The sequence below is a fragment of the Lampetra fluviatilis genome, chromosome 4 (genome assembly GCF_964198595.1).
Source record: "Lampetra fluviatilis chromosome 4, kcLamFluv1.1, whole genome shotgun sequence".
NCBI lineage: Eukaryota > Metazoa > Chordata > Hyperoartia > Petromyzontiformes > Petromyzontidae > Lampetra > Lampetra fluviatilis.
Genome location: NC_136278.1, coordinates 17,830,430 through 17,848,892, shown reverse-complemented (window position 1 = coordinate 17,848,892; position 18,463 = coordinate 17,830,430). Strand labels below are relative to the sequence as shown.

Genomic DNA, 18,463 nt, shown 5'->3' with positions numbered 1-18,463 from the left:
TCCCTGCAACTCGGCTGAGCGTCAGCACGAACGGCAGATGTAATCGCCTGTCGCGCAGATAGTGACGCTCCGTCCGAAGGTGGTGACGTGGCAGCCCCGGTAGAGCCGACGTGGGACCCCAGGTTGAGGTTGGCCATGCCCTCGGCAGCTGCTGCAGCGATGGCGGGATTTTCAAAAGTGGCGTCGGTAGAAATGGCGGGAAGGCGCAACGGCCGTTGGCCATCCTCGCCCCGCGGTGGTCCCGCAGCCCCCAGCCGAGTAATGGTCTCGAGTGTGGCGGCAGCGGCGTATAGCAGCTCTGCCAACCTCGCGTGCGCCAGCCGAAGTCCGTCGGGCAGCGACTCCCCTTCCTCCCGGTGCCCCGGTAAGGATGCATTCTGTACCGGCTGCTCGTTGCCCCCATCAGCCGTCTCTGGTACCGCCATTTCCGCGGTGTCCTCCGCCTCTTGCACCCCGGACCGAGCCGTTCGGCGCGTGTCCATGTTCGTTGTTTACTTCTGACGCCAGATGTAGTACCGTCGAACACAGGTCGACACCCGGGGTTGAGGCACACTGATGTTTATTATAACTTCACACTCGGCACAGGGCAACGTATACTGGAGGGGGTAGCGGCCCCCTCACCCGGATAACTGGGGACACACCGCTGGCTATCCCTAACCTACCCCCGAGTCCTCCACTAACGGGCTAGGGGAGGCTATCTGGCCCGACACTGGCGAGTCGGGCTACGGTGCCTGGAGTCCCAGAGTGCTGACTCTGGTTCACAGGACCCCGCCACTGGCTCTGACCTGCGCGGCCCTTACAAGGGCGGCGTTCCAGGGGAGACCAGGGCTCTCACTAGGCAGGTCTTCAGTCTTCAAGAGTCACCACCACATTCTCCCCCGAGCCCTCCGGCTCATCCCCTTATATCTCGAACCCCTCCCCCCCGCTGGGGTACCATCTGCGGACGTCGGTGCGAGCACCCTCCCGTGTGCTCACTAAGCCCCGCCCACTGTGCTAGTTTCTCATAGGATCCCATACATATCACCCCTACACATCTCTCCTCCGTAAGACCCCTACACTTGTACAGGTGGAAGGTGCTCATGTCACAAGGCTGACCTGGCCTGCACTGACCTATGTAAATGTGTTCATTGTGACAATGTGAGATTAACTGAGGATATTGTTTCATGTGAATCTGGTAGTGAGGACAGTGATCTTGATATTTAGTGATGTGTATATAATAATAAAATTAATATAGGACATATATATTTAATATAAATCAATCAAAATTCAATCTTGTTTACAATAATCATTGCTGTGAATATGTACATGTAGTGCAGTTGCTGCTCATGTATGCGAATTGACAATTCACCATTAAATGTGTTATTTTGAAAATTGCTTTTTTATATATTATATTTTGGCTTAATTCTATTTGTTATTCAGATTTTACCTCAAATATTACCTTTCAATTGGAACAACATAATGAGAAGTAATTGGGATGTTAATGCTACAGCAGAAGTTTTCTTGATAATCTTATCATGTTTACTGTGCATAGATAGCAACTTCAGGTATATCACACATTTCAAACTGGTTTATTTTGTACTTCAAGTGGTAATTCTGCATTTTTGGGTTTATATGATAAACAGGTTTAAAAGTGCAAAATTCCCTATGGTTTCCCTTTTTTCAAAATGGGCACCTTTAGCATCATTTTTCTCAAAAACTGCAAGGTTGTGTGCGGAGAACTTTTTCCTAAGGAATCTCTATATATTTCTGATGTTAAATATTAAAAAAGTAGGTAGTGCCCCACTTGGTGGAACGAAACCCTATTTCTAGGCCTCTTTTAGGCTACCGACAGCGGCCTAAGAGTGGGATCGGGCATGGGGCAGTGCCGGATTAAACTCGTACGGGGCATGTAGCATATGTCATAAAGGTGCCCTCAATTATATAAAAAAAACTAATATTAAAACATAACTTTTTAACTTGCATAGTAAAGTAATTGTATTATTTTTTTGCTTTTGCTATACAGACATATAATACGACAAATCGCTAACCTTAAACACCCAGTCGTTCATAAAAGTTTAAAGTAGTATATAGTGCTTTAGTAATAGAGCAAGTGCAAAATCACTGAACCGGAATTGATAGCTTGAAAGCATTTAGCGCGTGGCCCGTAGCATATGCTACTTTTGCTACTCGGATAATCCGGCACTGGCGTGGGGTGATGGATGGATCTCCGTGTTGGGGAATTCGAAACTGAATGCAAGTCTCTGCTGCCCTTTCCTGCGGCTCATAAAAACGTCTGCAGGATTCATAACGCTAAATTTGGATGGTGTCGATTTGGCGCAGCAAGGGGGCACAACATCACGTTCCATGCTGCCGCAGCTGCCGGATCAAGGACATCGCTCCCGTCAGCTTCAGATGGTGGGCAAGGCTACGGCGCGAATTGAATTGGCCTCTCGTGACTATCAGGCGACATTTGAACCCAATTGACAAGTTCATGCCGGTTGCTGTGGTTCCGTTAAGTCGAGGCGGAGACCTGAACCTGGCTTTAATAGCCACGTGAAACAAACCAGCTGTGTTGCCATCTGTCGAACGGGGTTTGACCCAGAACAGATTAGGCGTCTTGTGTACGAGTGGCAGGAATTGATTTGTACCGAGGTCCGGTGCCGGTCTTGGAGACTGCACAGTGTCGATAGACCTCGTGCTGCCAGAGAAATGCGTCCGGCGTTTGGTCTGCAGTGGAAACGGTGGCGACCCAAAGCCGTTGCCACAAAGAGGGGGTAAACTGAGAGCTGGGAAGACGAGTCTGTGTTGTTGATTCATCGACTCAGAATTTTCATCCACAACTCTTGTCAATTATCCTGGTCCTGGCGGCAACTCCCACGTCAAGCCTCCCAACCCATCTGGAGATCGTGCCAGAGTCGGTGCTCCCTCCTTCCGTCAGCAATCGGCGGGAGCAAGCCATTGCAGGGCTGCACCTTTACCCTTTTATGTACCCTTAGGCCTGCCACTGTGCGGTCTGCGTACATTCGCACGTGCCGGTTGGTGCATCCGTTACCTTAATTCTACTGGAATCGATCACTGGTTCACGGGTGTGGGAACCGCTCATCAATTCTGAACACGGGATTCCAGTTTGCCGATGTACTGCTGAGTCAGTCGCCCCACACTTAAACGCGCGGAGACGTTCCCGCGGGGTTGTGTGCGCACTGTGGTGCCACGGAACGAGTCCATTAAATACGGAGGAAGGGTTACGCAGGCGTGACCCTCGTCTAGCACAGTGGGAAGCAATGCCAGACAATGACCAACCACTGGAAAGCGTCGATTCCATAGGTCGAGCATGGCGGGGTAGAGATGTTGAGGGGTTGAGCACGGGGATTGAAGCATGGGGTTGAGGATGGGTTGGAGGCGTGTGCTTGAGCGTGGGGTCAAGCATAGATTCCAGCATGCAATCGGATTCGCCATTCTCTCGATTCCTGTTCCACAACTCCTTGGCATGGGCAAGCAGGCGCACACCCCGAGTAACCTTATTTGGACATGACACTTTGTACGGCGTTATCGTAACGTGGGCCTCTAAGGGACGTACGAAGCAAGGATTGCGAAGGCAAATGGAGAAATGGCAGGATTTAACAACATATACAGAAGCAATCAAATTTAGCTACACCGCCAAGCTGAGCATCTGAAAAAAATACATGCGTTTTCTGCACAGCTTTGTATGCTTGCGATACTTGGATACCAAAAAAATACTGACAGGGGAAAAAATACTGACATTTTAAATGTACTGCTACAGGAGGATTACCACATCTTAGTTGGACACAGAGTCACAAACGTAGAAGTAAGAAAAAGGCTGCACACAACAGAAGACTTGATGCAATTGATAATGAGTAGGGAACTGAGCTTGTTTGGGCCAGATATGCAGGATGTAGAACAACAGAGAAGAAAAACTAATGATGGGAATAATGGAGGGAACTGGAAGAAGAGGAAGACCCTGTAGATAATGGCTGGATGACATAAGTGATTGGTGCCAGAGAGGGTGTGCATGGCCTCAGCGTGTTGGCACAGGATAGAGGGAAGTTTAAACAAGTGACAACATTGCAGGGGACACCTACGGCTTTCTCCCCATGGAGTTTAATTGAGGCCCCCCGCATTCCAGGGACTCGTTGTATCGCTTTCCAGCTCGTGCCACTCACCTGGCCCACGCCCTCCTCCCAGCCCTTGATCACTTGCTGCTTGCCCAGCGTGAAGCGGAACGGCTTCTTGCGATCGCGCGACGAGTCAAACTTCTTCCCGTTGCGGAAAGTTCCTACACGCGAACATTGCACACAGTGTATATGGAATCGCTGGTGGCGGAGCGGCTCCTTGCCATGGCATGGAAGGCGGGAGTGATGCTGCCGGTGGTGGAGGAGGAAGTCTGCACCTCGCTATGGGTCGAACACCACCAGCGTGGGGTCGTCGAACACAGTGGGCAGCATCGTCAGGGCTTGCTCCTCCGTCCACCTCAATGTATACATATATAATTTTGACTTGAAACTTTCGTGACTACAGGAATTAATATTATTTGGTTCTTTGGGTAAAGTCACGTAGATAGAAAAATAATGATAAAGTTAATTAAAAAAATGAAAGTGTTTTTTTAGGTTTTTACACTAATGTGTTTTATTTATTAATTTTTTTTTTATACACTTTCTTTTTATTAGTATTTTTCTATCTACGTAACTTTACCGAAAGAACCAAAGAATATACATATATCATGTTTGTAATTGTATTGCATGCAGTCGTGATCCCACACGCGTGCATAATAAGACGCCGTTGTTCGTGCATTCGATCACGCGAGATGGCGGCGGACGTGGTGGCTACGTCGCACGTGGCTGCCCGTGACCCAGCACCGTGGAGTCAGCAGCAGCGAGGGTTGGACTACCGCACAAATTCACAAATTATTGACAAACTCTCCTGCCTGCGATTTTGGTCGCCTTCCCAAAGCTCTCCCCCCCTGGCTGCGGTGGAGAGATGTTAATTCCCTCGCCTGGTATACAGGAAGCCGTGGGTTTGATCCCGACCCGGTCGCGTGGATTTTTCTCCGGTTTCTCCAGTTTTTCCCTCCAAATTTAGAAACATGCCTTTAGAGTATTTGGCTGATAAAAATTTCCACGTAATAAATCACTTCATTGGGCTATCATTTGATTACTGTGACATCGTATATAAATCAGCTCATAGTACTGTACTGAAGAAGCTTGACCCAATTTATCACTCGGCCTTAAGATTTGCATTGAACTGCCCATATAGGATCCACCACTGCGATCTCTACATTAGTTCAAACTTAACATTTCTTAATGATCAACGGCTTGTGCATCAGATCTTATTTATTCACGATGTACTTACAAAAAAATCAGCAGACTACCTGCTGGATCTCCTTATTGTTTCGAAGAACAAATGTGACCTAAGGTCTTCGCTCATTACCAGCTTCACATTCCTTATTGCTGTACAAATACTGGAGGAAGGTCCTTTGCTGTTGATGCCCCCAGGGTCTGGAATGCTGTCGCCAATAAACTGCAACTTGGATCACTACCTGTGATATCTGCATTCAAAACTGCTCTTGAGCTGTACACCCCCCGCTGCCACTGCTATGCAGTGGCCTGAAATCAAATGCACCGCTCCGGATGTCCGCTGCAAAGTATGATCTTGAGTTTCGATTATAGCGTGCTGATCTTTAAAGGTGCATTTGTAGTGGTGGTGTTGACGCGCGCCGACAGTGAGAGATCACGGGGCGGCGCGGGGTGCGTGGTTGTGCTCGCTGACACAAGGTGGGAAATAGGATCGTGGGCAGCGCGCGGTGATTGGTCAACTGGGGTGGGTGCTCTCAGCGACGTCCGCATGAGGGACTATAAAGGGGGACGCGCGGGAGCACTCGGGGAGTTGTTAACCAGTGGAAGATCGAAGACGGAGTTGAAGAGGTAGGGCCCTGAGACCCCTAGTTCCGCTGTCCTTGTAAGGGCCAGGACCCTGTGTGGCTCGGAGGCGAGACTGTGGGACCCGTGGTCTGACGTCCATGTGGGACGAGGCTGTGGGACCCAGAGTCGAGACGGACACCCCAGCCGGGGGGGTTCCGAGAAGCTACGGGGCGTAAGAGCCCGTGTGGGTGTAGCCAGGGGAACCCCGTGGGTTAGGCTGCAGATTAGCCACCCGTGTAATATAAGTTGGTGTAAATAAAGAGTGTGCTACCCGTAAGGTCGTCTCCCGCCAAGTTACTACATTACAACTGGCGTCAGAAGTAAACCTGTCTTCAAAAGGATGGATACTAGGAAGACTACCCGTACCCACGAGCGAGATCGGGAAGACGACGACGTACCGGAGCCACAAGCCTCGGAAGGCGAGGACGAAGAGTTGCCGACGAATGCAGCACTTCGCGGCGATGGCCGACGCTCCGCTCGCCTGCGACACCAGCCTACAGGATGCACACTCACGCCTGGCGGAGTTGCTGCTCGCCGCCGCTTCAATTTTGGCAGAAATCACCGTTTCAGCAGGCGGGAGGACGACTACGAGGGTGGAGGAGGGAGCGCGGCCGGAGGGATCCCGCCAGAACGCGCTCCGCGCCGAAAGTTTTGAAATTGGCGCCATTTTTGAGGGTCCACCATCGATTGGTGGGAAGCGTGGACACCACGTGGTCGGGGACCTCCACTCCACACAGCCCGCGTCATCGGCGCGCGCCAAAACTCTCCACCATGCGCCTGCCGACGGAGCCGACATTTTCGTCAACCACGGCGGCGCGCGGGAAAAGCATTCATCGGAGGACGACGACCAGGTCTTCCAACAAAGACTGCCCACGCTGACGGCGTTCAAGGCAGACGGGGGCGACTGGGGGGCCTTCCAACGAAGGTTCCTCGCACATCAAGAGATGTCGGGCTGGTCCGACACCACTGCCCTACGCGCGCTGCCGGCGATGCTCGACGACGACGCACCTGCGGCCTTCACATCCGCCCCGAGGTCGTCCCGCTCAACGCTCCAGGCCGCGCTACATCTCATGGCTAAGGTGTTCGGACCGCCCTCGACCTGTCGCCACCAGTTCTACGAACGGCGTAAGATGGTTGGAGAAACTACGCTCGCCTATCGCACGGCGCTGCTCGCCCTGGCGGACGCCGCTTTTCCCCGCATGGACAAGGAGGGGAAGGACGCCATGGTGACAGAGCAGCTGCTGGCGTTGGCTCACGACCTGGGAGTCCCCATCAATACGGTGGACGAAATGGCTCCTTGGGGGTTGCTACAGGTATCCACGCACAGGAGGTCCTCAAGCGCAAGCGGGCAGTCGTCTGTGCATCGGCGGGGATCGCGACACCTGCCGCGACGGTCGCCGAGCCTCAGACTGATACGGCTTGGGAGGAGGCCTTCAACGTGTCGAGACCGGGGGAGTGGAGATCGGGAGGTCGTTCGCCCATACGATCGTCCCGCAAGCTGGAGCAACCGAAACCTACGACGTCCCTCGTCATGTGTTACAACTGCGGCCTTCGGGGTCACGTCGCGTCCGGCTGCCGGGCTCCGCGTCAGCGCGCCACGGGACCACGTCCGGACGACAACCAAGGCCCCAAGTCGTCCCAGCTAACCCCGGCAAGTCGCGGCACCCCACACGCTCGGTCCACATACACGGCACACTCGGGTCGCCGCTTTGCGGTGGGGGGACCGCGTATGAGTACCGGGGATTCGGTTCGGCGAGGGGGGTTCGTACACGGCCCAGGAGCAGTCGAATGGTCCGAGTTGGTCCACAGGATAGTGGCTGCGTCGGCCGGGTCGTCCATAGTAACGGGTTTTATCGACGGGGTTGAGGTCCGGGTGCTGGTGGACACGGGTGCGTCGGCCACTATCATTTCGGACCTTATTTATAACATCCTCCCCGTCCAAAGTCGACCCCTTCTTCCGGTGGACGTACCGTTTTACGCGGCGAACGGGGGTTCTTTGGGAATCATCGGACAGATTCGGGCGACTATTTGTATTGGCGATATCAAATTGGCGGGTCCTATTTTTGTGTCATCATCTCTGGCAGTTCCTTGTTTACTGGGTACGGACTTTCTGGCTAAAATGTCCATTAAAATTCTCGTCGATCAGGCCTGCATTGAGCTTCCATCGGGTCGGCGGGTTGCATTTTTAACGAGTCCTACCAAAATATGCACGGTTTGTGCTACGGTTCAGGCGCTGGCAACTCAGACTGTGCGGGTGCCCCCGGGATCGCAAATGTTGGTACCCCTTCGATTGCGAAAACCCCTCGGGGTGGATGCGGCGGAACAAGGTGTTCTGTTGGGGCCGTCAAACAGAGCTCTTGGGGGCCTCGACTTAGCGGTAGCTCAGACCATGGTGCGGGCGGACAGGGATCCGTTCGTTATGGTTCTGAATACGGGATCGCGGCCAGCTGTAATTACACAGGGCACGGTGCTGGCTCACGCGGCGCCGCTACCCGTCGATGAACAGCTCGTTGCACATGCGGATTCTAGCCTCGATACGGATCCTCCATTGGAGGAGGGGACAGAATGGTTGGACTCGTTGTGTGCTGGGTCTAGTAACTTGTCTAGTGTGCAGTTGGGAGCGTTGAGGGGCCTGCTACTCGAATTCGCTGACGTATTTAGCAGACACAAGTACGATATTGGCTGCACGGACCTGTTGCGCCACCACATAGCGACGGGTGACGCGGCCCCTATTCGGCAGAATCCCTTCCGGCTCAGCCCAGCCGAGAAGGAGCATGTGCAGTCGGCTGTTAATGACATGTTGGCTGCCGACATCATTTCGCCCTCTTCCAGTCCGTGGGGTGCTCCCATCGTCCTTGTTAAAAAACAGGACGGGTCCTTGCGGTTTTGTGTGGATTTCCGCCGCCTAAATAAAATCTCGATGGCCGACGCGTATCCACTCCCCAGGATGGATGAGTCGCTGGATGCCTTGGCGGGAGCACAGTTTTTTTCGACGCTTGACCTGCTTTTGGGATTTTGGCAATTGCCCCTCGATGAGGAATCGAAACCAAAGACCGCTTTCCAGACACCAGGAGGCCTATTTGAATTCAATCGATTGCCCATGGGCTTACATTCCGCTCCCGCCACGTTCCAGAGGCTCATGGAATTGGTTTTGTCAGGACTCCAATGGGACACCTCTTTGATTTACCTCGATGATATCATCGTTTTCAGCCGGACTTTCGAGGAGCACCTCCAGCGATTGAGAGGGGTGTTCCTCAGGATGCGTTCCGCTAAATTAAAATTTAAACCGGCTAAATGTCACCTGCTTCGGGAATCGGTCAGGTACTTGGGGCATATCATTGGCCGTTCAGGGATCTCTACAGACCCTGCTAAGACGCACTGCGTCAGCTCGTGGCCAACGCCAACCTCAGTCACCGAAGTCCGCAGCTTCATAGGATTCGCCTCCTACTACCGCCATTTTGTCGAACATTTTGCCACCATAGCCAGGCCCCTACACGCTTTGACGGCTAAAGGGGTAAGGTTTCACTGGGGGCCGGAAGAGGAGGCGGCGTTCTGCTCCCTTCGGGACGCCTTGGTGCGGTCTCCTCCCTTGTGTTACCCCGATTTCACGCAACCGTTCCTGCTTGACACGGATGCCAGTAACACGGGTATCGGGGGAGTGCTCTCACAGGTGGTCGGGGGGGTCGAACGAGTGGTCGCCTACGGTAGCAGAGTTTTGTCGCCTGCGGAACAACGCTACTGTGTAACACGTCGTGAATTGCTAGCGATCGTTTTTTTTATACAGCAATTCAGGCCGTATCTCTACGGCCGTCATTTTACTGTTCGAACGGACCACGCGGCTCTCCAACACGCTATGCGGGTGGCGCAACCCTCCGGCCAATTGTCCCGATGGCTGGAGGTCCTCCAAGACTACCAATTCACGACGATTTACCGTAAGGGATTGCGGCACTCGAATGCGGATGCCTTGTTGCGGTTGTCGCCTCGCTCGGAATGCGCATGTCTTCTGGGATCGGCGCGGTGTAAACCCCCTGTCACCGTCCCCGCGGAAGTTTTGCTCGCCGCCACTGAAGCTCCCGGGGTCGACTCGCCCGCCGCTCCCACAGGCGGGGACTCGTTACTCGCGTTGCCTCTTATCGAGTGGGGCCGTCTCCAAATGGCCGACAGTTCCCTACTCACGTTGCGTCGGAAGGCAGAGGCTCCCGGGGGGGGGGAGACGCGGGTCGGTTCCTGGGTGGTCAGACAGGGCCTCCTGATGAAGTGGGACAATATGTCCCGGCGTCATACGCTCGTTGTTCCATCTGCTATGCGGGGTAGGGTCGTTCTGGCTGCTCACGAACGACTCATGCATTTGCGATTTCACAAAACGCTCGCCCTACTCCAACGGGACTACTATTGGCCGGGTATGGGGAGCGACGTGGCAAACATCCTCAAGGGATGTGTGGTGTGTGCTCAAAGAAAACCGCCACAAATAGCGGCTAATCCACCGCTACAATCCATTCAGGTTTCGCGCACGAACGAACTGGTTGCGCTCGATATCTTGGGGCCCTTTCCCACTACACCTAGGGGTAACAAGTACCTGCTGGTTTGTGTCGAATACTTCACCCGATGGCCCATGGCGTGGCCACTCGCCAACCAGTCGGCTGCGGCAGTGGCGGACGCCTTTGTCCAGGGCTATGTTTTGGACAAAGGCGCCCCCGAACGCTTGCTGACGGACCAAGGAAATAATTTTTCGAGCGTTTTGTTGCGCGAGGTGTGCGACCTGTTGGGTACGAAGAAAGTGCGTACCTCCCCATACCACCCGCAGACTGATGGAATGGTTGAACGTCTAAACAGGACGATTACTTCCATGCTGTGCCAACAGGTCTGCAACGATCAGGTTGATTGGGACTTACAGGTACCTGGGGTACTCGCGGCCTATCGAATGGCCCCCCATGCGGCGACGGGGTTTTCCCCATTTTTTCTCATGTATGGCCGGGAGGCCGATCCGGCCATGGATGTCCAACTGGGGATTTCCCAGCCACGTGCAAAATCTAAATTGGCCGACCACATCAAATTTAATATCGCCAAACTGGCTGAAGCGCGAGAGGCTGCGAGGTTGAATTCAAGGTCTCGCCAGGTCGCTAACGAAAGATTGCATGCACGAAAGGTGTATACGCATGATTGGAAACCAGGCGATAAGGCCTGGCTGCACTGCCCACATGCACCGTTGGCTACGTCCCCTAAATTGTTGAGACCATGGAGGGGACCCGTGGAAATCGTGCGTATTGCACGACCCCAGAGTATCCAGATTAAATGGGAAAAACGCCGTTGGTACGTACACCCCTCCCGGCTGAAACCCTTCGCGGCACCGCATGACCCCCCTTTGTGCTGTAACGACCGAGCGTGTGATGTGGCCGTCGACTCGGGGAGGGATGTGTCGCAGTCTGATCCTCACGTGTCTCCGCCTGACCCACTCCCAGGTGTCTCGGACTTGACGGCTGTTGACCGTCGTGAACCGGAACCCCGAGGCACGCGCGGATCTCCGATGCCTGCCCCGTGCCTTCCTGGACTGCCGGCACCACCGGACGGTCAACCGCGTCTGGTGCCGTACGACGGACCGGCCAGGTGGACTCGTGCTAAGACACGACACTTTTCATGAAAAAAAAAAAAAGAGGGGAGGGCCCGAGATTGCAGCTCGCCGCCGCGTTCCCCTTCTGCCCAGTATAATGTCCCGTTCAAGGGGCGCTCGGAAATGAAGGGACGCTGCACGAGTCATTTTTTTGCATACACATTTATCGTTGTCACTCGCCGGGTTGTACATATTGTCCTTGTTGTTGCGGTGCCATGTTCTGATTCTTGCGGATGGCGGAGTTATTGTTGTGTTGTGTTGTTGTTGTTTGTGTTACGGGGCACACACGGGGGGGGAGGGGGTAATACATTTTTTTTTTATAGCAGCCGGGTCGGCTGCGAGCTATGTGGTAGGGGGTGATGTAGTGGTGGTGTTGACGCGCGCCGACAGTGAGAGATCACGGGGCGGCGTGGGGTGCGTGGTTGTGCGCGCTGACACAAGGTGGGAAATAGGATCGTGGGCAGCGCGCGGTGATTGGTCAACTGGGGTGGGTGCTCTCAGCGACGTCCGCATGAGGGACTATAAAGGGGGACGCGCGGGAGCACTCGGGGAGTTGTTAACCAGTGGAAGATCGAAGACGGAGTTGAAGAGGTAGGGCCCTGAGACCCCTAGTTCCGCTGTCCTTGTAAGGGCCGGGACCCTGTGTGGTTCGGAGGCGAGACTGTGGGACCCGTGGTCTGACGTCCATGTGGGACGAGGCTGTGGGACCCAGAGTCGAGACGGCCACCCCAGCCGGGGGGGTTCCGAGAAGCTACGGGGCGTAAGAGCCCGTGTGGGTGTAGCCAGGGGAACCCCGTGGGTTAGGCTGCAGATTAGCCACCCGTGTAATATAAGTTGGTGTAAATAAAGAGTGTGCTACCCGTAAGGTCGTCTCCCGCCAAGTTACTACATTACACATTGAAAAACTCCTGCTGATACTCCTGCTATTATGGAGTGACTCATGCTGCCAGCTATGGCTGCAAAGTTTGGTCGTATATGTTATGAATATCGCCTATTGTTAAATTTGAACCACAGTTCCTATGATCACTGTTACATTGTTTTTATAGCTTTATTTTGGTGATATTCGAAAACGTATGGTTAAGCCATGTGTGTTTGTTGAAGTACGGAGTTAGCCTGATAACTTCATCTAAATTGTCTTATGGTTGTTATTGTTCGACTTGCATCCCATTGGGATTTTTGCACACAGCGTTGATATACGATGCTTTTGTCTGGAAGATTTTACTGGTTTTCCTGATTGTTTCTGTTGCGCGTCGTCACTTTAAGATGTTCTTTGTTCATGTTTTGTTTGTTCGGTTGCACCCGAGTCAAGAGCCTCATGGCTCACAGGGCAATACCTAATAAATGAAACTGAGACTTAAAACTGAAATTTGTGGCCAGATCGCTTCTGAAAGATAGCTACCATATAGCTCAGTGGGCCTTATATGGTAAAATAGTTTAGTTTTTTTTGCATCGTGCCATCGACCACGATGACTTCAACAAATCTCTCACGTCTCCTGAAATTCACCGTGCACGATTCCCATGCCAAATTTAAGTGAAATGACCTCTTGGTCACAAACTGCACGCGCTCTCTTGCTCGCTCACTCGCTCGCCACGTGAGATGGGCCTGCCGACATTTAAATAGCCACACGGCGATCGTCGATGCCAAAGCAGCTGCTCGAGGCTGTCCCCAGGGGGTATCGCGGCAGCGCCTATAATTGGCAGCGACTCGCGCAGTGAAACGGAGTGATGTGGCGTGGCCACTCCGCCGTGGTGGGTGGGGCGGGGAGTGGACCGTGCGGGAGGTCCCCGCTGAGCCGTTCGGCTTCGTGGGCTCCGCGTCTCGCTGCCCGCGCTGTGCCGCCTGAGAGCGCTGCGCTGTGTTTGTGTGCAACCACGCGACGTGTTTCGCGTTACTCGCGTTAGCCGGGGGGGGGGAGGGTTGTCTGCAGCGTGCGCGGCCGCACGATCGCGAGGGATTGCGTGGGTTGTGTGGGATTGCGTGGGATTGCGAGGGATTGTGTGGGATTGCGTGGGGTTGCGTAGGGTTACGTGGGATTGCGTTGCTTCCTTGCGGATAGGCCACCCTGTCCTAGGATTGTCACCTGATCTCTCATAATGTACTGCGTACCTTATGTTGAACTTCTTTTGCGCCGCACGTAGCCAACCATACTCATTGGAGGTGCGGGGGATGGACAACAAACTAAAGACAACACGCAGTTTCTAAAGATGTAAGTTTTCAATTTAGAGTTTAGAATGGCTGTCCTCTGAACAATGATGCACGACTTGTACGCGTCGTGTTGCATTCACTCGCGTTTGCCGTAACATCGCTGCCGTATTCTCCGGATTGTAAGATGCTGCGCCCCGTCTCAAGCCGCGCTGCGAGAGCCCTGGGGCCGATCGCGACGGGAGTGCGTCGCCATGGTTTGTACCTCGACATTCGTTCCCCCTTTTCATCGCAAATGTGTTTTTTATTCGGCAAATGTTTTTACAAATAGTTTTGTTATTATTACTATCAAAATATCACCGGCAATGGTCGAAGGCAACCCCCCCCCCCAAGTAGTTACAGATACACCCTGGATTCGAGACTATAAACTACGGGAGAACCGAATATCACCTGGAATTCAGATCATAATAAGCATAGGAAGCCCATTAACATAGCCAACCAATTAACAAAAAGGCAGCTAATTAATGTATCTCTCTCATATCTGCATCTACGTCTGTATCTTCTCTCACCGCACTCGCTGTCCGGTCCCCTCATCACCTTATCGGTGTCGAACCGCGCGCCTCAAGCGGCCGAACGCGCCGCCCGCTTGGCCATTTCGTCGCGCGTGCACGAACTGAACGTTGCGTTAAAGTCGTCCATTGTGATGTCATCGCAGCAGCAGCATTATCATCATGATCAGCCTCTGTGGGAGTCGTGACCGAGCGGTGATTCCCGCGCTGCGCGTCCGCACTCACCCGTGTAGTGCACCACGCACTGCTGCCCTTTCTTGGGGAAGGTGCAACCTGCGGAGGGTGAGAAATCAAGTTCCTTGGTGATGTGGCTATCCCGCCCGTCGAGTCTCAGCAATGCAGCGGTCGGCCGATGGATTGTCTCCTACGTGGCCTCCCCGCTGGGATCCATCGTCCCCAGCAGGGGCCGGCAACCTGCGGCTCCGGAGCAGCATGTGGCTCTTTAAGGACTGCTTCGTGACGTGTATTTATTTAAGGACCACCACCGTCTCTCGTATTCCCCACTTGCACCACGGATCTTGAAATATTGTTTGGGGTTACCGAATTTGAAAAAAAAACATCTTGTTGCTTTGGCTGCCGATCGCTGGTCCTCAAGAGTCCAGGTGACCCAGAACGCCTATGCCAGACTCGCCACCCCGCGTGCCTAAGAGTTTGTATAATGTTTGTTGTTGTAACGTTCTTACCCGCCACTACTGGACATCTGTGAGAAGGAGCTTTATAGCTCATCGGATTCCTCCTCCAGTGTAAATATTCGGATTCTGAGTGGAGTCGCCCAGCGCTCCTGGACCCATGTACTGGATCCCAATTCAACCCCGCATTAAGTTCAAGACCTCACCGTCTGCAAGATCATCCAAGAGCTCACTCCTGCCTGTCTATACATTCCACCGTATTTTCCACATAAGAAGACGATTTTTTTTGCCTCTGCATTTTTGAACAAAGGTTAGGGGGTGCGTCTTATAATGCGATACGAGCGTGTTGTGTGTTCGTGCCGTTGTGTTGTATGTGTGTGTGTGCTAGTGTGTGCGGGGAGCGGTGGTACAGTGGTTGGTTGCACTGCGCTACCAACCTGGCGACCCGAGTTCGATTCCCGCTATAACACCAACACCAGTGACGATTATCTGAACCGGTCCTCTCCTAGGTCGACTCTGCCTTAAACGAGTACTTGGTGCGGGTGTGTAAACATCGCCACAAACATCGCCACTGGGGAAACGAAGTGCGGCCGAGCGTGGTGCTGGCCACCCACCCCCTCGCGTGCCATGCCGGCCTTCATAAATGCTCGCTAACATCGCTTGCCCCAACAGTCTGCTACAGGCTATACGGCGGATATTTGTCTTTGTGATGGTGCGGCGTGTGATGGAGTGTGTGATGGTGTAATCACGAGTGTGTGATGGTATACGATGGTGTAATAATGAGTGAACAACTTCCATGCAATGACGTCAGATCTCGGTACACAATCAATCCCTGCCGCTGCTGCTGGTGGTGCCACCCGACCGCAGTTCAGGATCAGGCCCAATACCAGGACTGTCCAGATCAAACTTAGAATTACCACCGTTCCGGATTAAACCCGGACAGGTGGCAACCCCAAGTAGACTAACACCGCAGGTGGCGCTGTTTGGGATCGTCGTGATTTCCGCCCCTTGATTCACCACGCGAGGTTATTTGCGAAACTCATTGCAGGGTTGGTGTCGCCGCATTTATATCTAACGTAGATTCTCACAAACTCCACGGTGAGCGTTATCGCATCTCCGTTCGTGAGACGTTGCTTTCCATACGCAGGCTTCCACCGCCGATACGAGTCAATAATTACGTACTTTTACATCACCGTGGAGGTACAATGGCAATGTTTTAGTCTTCCTATCCTTGTGTGAGCTCTGAATCCCGGAACCTCACACAGTAACAAACGCAGGGCCACCGTGAAACTACCCTCCGCGCGACTCAACTAGTTTCACTTTTAACATAGCAAACCAATTAACATGAAGGCAGCCAATTAATTTTGTTTCTCTCATCTCTCTATCTTCGTCTGTATGTCTTCTCTCACCACACTCGCTGTCCCGTCTCCTCTCCACAACATCGCTCTCGTTGCAAAACATCCGTCTCTCGTCTACACCTCTGTCATTTCACCACACCTCTATCTCATATATCTATCTCTTATCTCACTGAATCTCTTCTCTCGTGTCTATACATGTCAGTTCACCACATCTCTATATCACATATGTATATCTCCTGTTACCTCAATGCATCTCGTTTCTCGTGTATACATTTTGTAGTTCACATCTCAATATCATATCTGTATATCTCCTGTCATCTCAATACATATCTACGTCTTATCTATCTCTCTCAGTTCATTACATATCCATCTCTTATCCGTACCCCGTTCTCTCCCACGAGACCTCTATCGATTGTCCACATCTCTCGCTCATCTCGCTACATCATCTCTATCTCTTGTCTACATCTCAATATCTCTCTACATCTCGCCTCTTCATCTCCCCTGTGATCTCGCGAGGTAGGTGCGGGGTTGTACGCTCGAGAGGGCGGATGCATGCGCAGCGACGCTCACCATCACCGGGAGACATCTCCTCTACGTCCACCCCCATGGCCGAGGAAGCGCGGAGTTCGCGGAGCTAAGAAGTGCCGGGAGCTCCGTGCAGAGCGTCACTCAAATGCCGCTGAACTATCTCCTCTCTCGATCCCGTCTCTCGATCCCCCTCTCTCTCGAGACCCACAGCGACCAAAATAGCAACTCCTCCCCCCTTCTCGTCGCACCCCCACCTCCCTCCCTCTCCCCACCCCATTCCATCTCAGGCTCCTCATCCCCACGTTGACACTTTTATATTTTTCCACTTCTCTCATTCTTGCCTCCCTCCCTCCGTTGCAGCCGCCCTGTTTTCCTGGCATCGACGATACTCTCCACCCAGTGCCTGATTATCCCAGTAGCAAAAGTAGCTACATAATGCTACGGGCCCCGCACTTTTAGGGGCCCCGCGCTAAATGCTTCCAAGCTATCAATTCCGGTTCTGCACTTGCTCTATTACTATAGTATTCTACTGCCTTTAACTTTTACGAACGATTGGGTGTTTAATGTTAGCGATTATCTGGCTGTATAGCAAATTAAAAAATGCGATTACTTTACTATGCAAGTATAAATGCTATTTTAATATTAATGTTTTTTTTTTATATTTAGGGCCCTTTATAACATCACATGCTACAAGCCTCGCACTAGCTTAATCCGGCAGTCTCTTGCTCGTGAGACGCCGCTGGATGCACAGAAGGCGGCGCAGAGGTAACTTTAAACCAAAGCCGCTGCACTCGCCGCACGGAAGGCGGCGTGGATTGCCTGCCAAGTTCTTTCGTTGATTTCACACAGCATTCCCCCACCACAATCCGCTGCTACCGATGATCACATCCCGTGCCATTTGACACTGGAGGCTGGGTCTGAGTCTCTGCGGCAGCTGAGAGAGTGCGAGTGAACGCGGCGTCGGTGCCGTTGCAACGAGCGGCACGAATACTCGGCAGGCGATTCGCTGACCTGTCACATTATTACTTGTCACATCATTGTCTCTTAAACATGTTTACACATCCCATCAGACACTACGGCCTCCTTCTGGGAGTGCAGAGTCTTAGCAGCATTGGTTCAACACTAGCAAACGCTGCGCCGGTTTCGACTTTCAGAGTATCATCAGCAGTCAGGCTTGCTCGAATGCTGAACTGCTAGACGGCGTTGATAGGCAGCGTCCCAATTTAACAAAATACATTTTATTCTTAACTTCACTGAAGACGTATTTGTAGGTATCATTGGCCATGCTCTGTCTATTGCTGGATGGATATCTCTCCCAAAGTTGCCACCGTGCTACCTTGCGATGCAACAATGCGCCTGCACATCGAGTTGGGTCCCCATCGCTCCATCTCCGTGATGGTGTGTTGTATCCTAACCCTGCTTCCATCATTGATATATAATGAATGAAAACACACCAAAGCGCAGCAAACTGCAAAACACCAGGTGTTGTTAAGTAATGAACTGGAGGAGGGCTAGGATGGCAGAATTTGCAACCTTGCTTCAAGGAAAGATAAGGCCTGATAAACGGGCACACGTCACCCGTGCAGGCGGCAGAGACAGTGGGAGAGTCAGCCAGACATAGTTAAGGCAAAAAGCCCAACCATCCTGCATGGTTTTAAAGTAACGTCAAAATTCGAAATTCAACAACAGAGTAGGCTAAATTATCGATCCTCG

At 52.7% G+C, this 18,463-nt stretch overlaps 1 protein-coding gene across 3 annotated transcripts in view; it reads right to left on the bottom strand.

Moving 5' to 3' along the window:
- LOC144931612 (peptidyl-prolyl cis-trans isomerase FKBP1B-like) overlaps positions 1-16,956 on the bottom strand; it is a 29,193-nt gene extending 12,237 nt beyond the window's left edge. Inside the window, exons 1-3 of one of the 3 annotated variants that reach the window (XM_078855685.1) lie at positions 16,793-16,956; positions 14,461-14,508; positions 4,161-4,273 (exon numbers count right to left, since the gene is read on the bottom strand). In XM_078855685.1, coding sequence (XP_078711811.1) covers positions 4,161-4,273; positions 14,461-14,508; positions 16,793-16,829 — 198 coding nt within the window. In that variant the 5' untranslated portion in view covers positions 16,830-16,956. Of the gene's footprint in view, positions 1-998; positions 4,274-14,460; positions 14,509-16,792 lie in introns of those variants that run through there. The other 2 variants (XM_078855682.1, XM_078855686.1) reach the window with 2 other exon arrangements.
- Between the last annotated feature and the right edge of the window lie 1,507 nt (positions 16,957-18,463).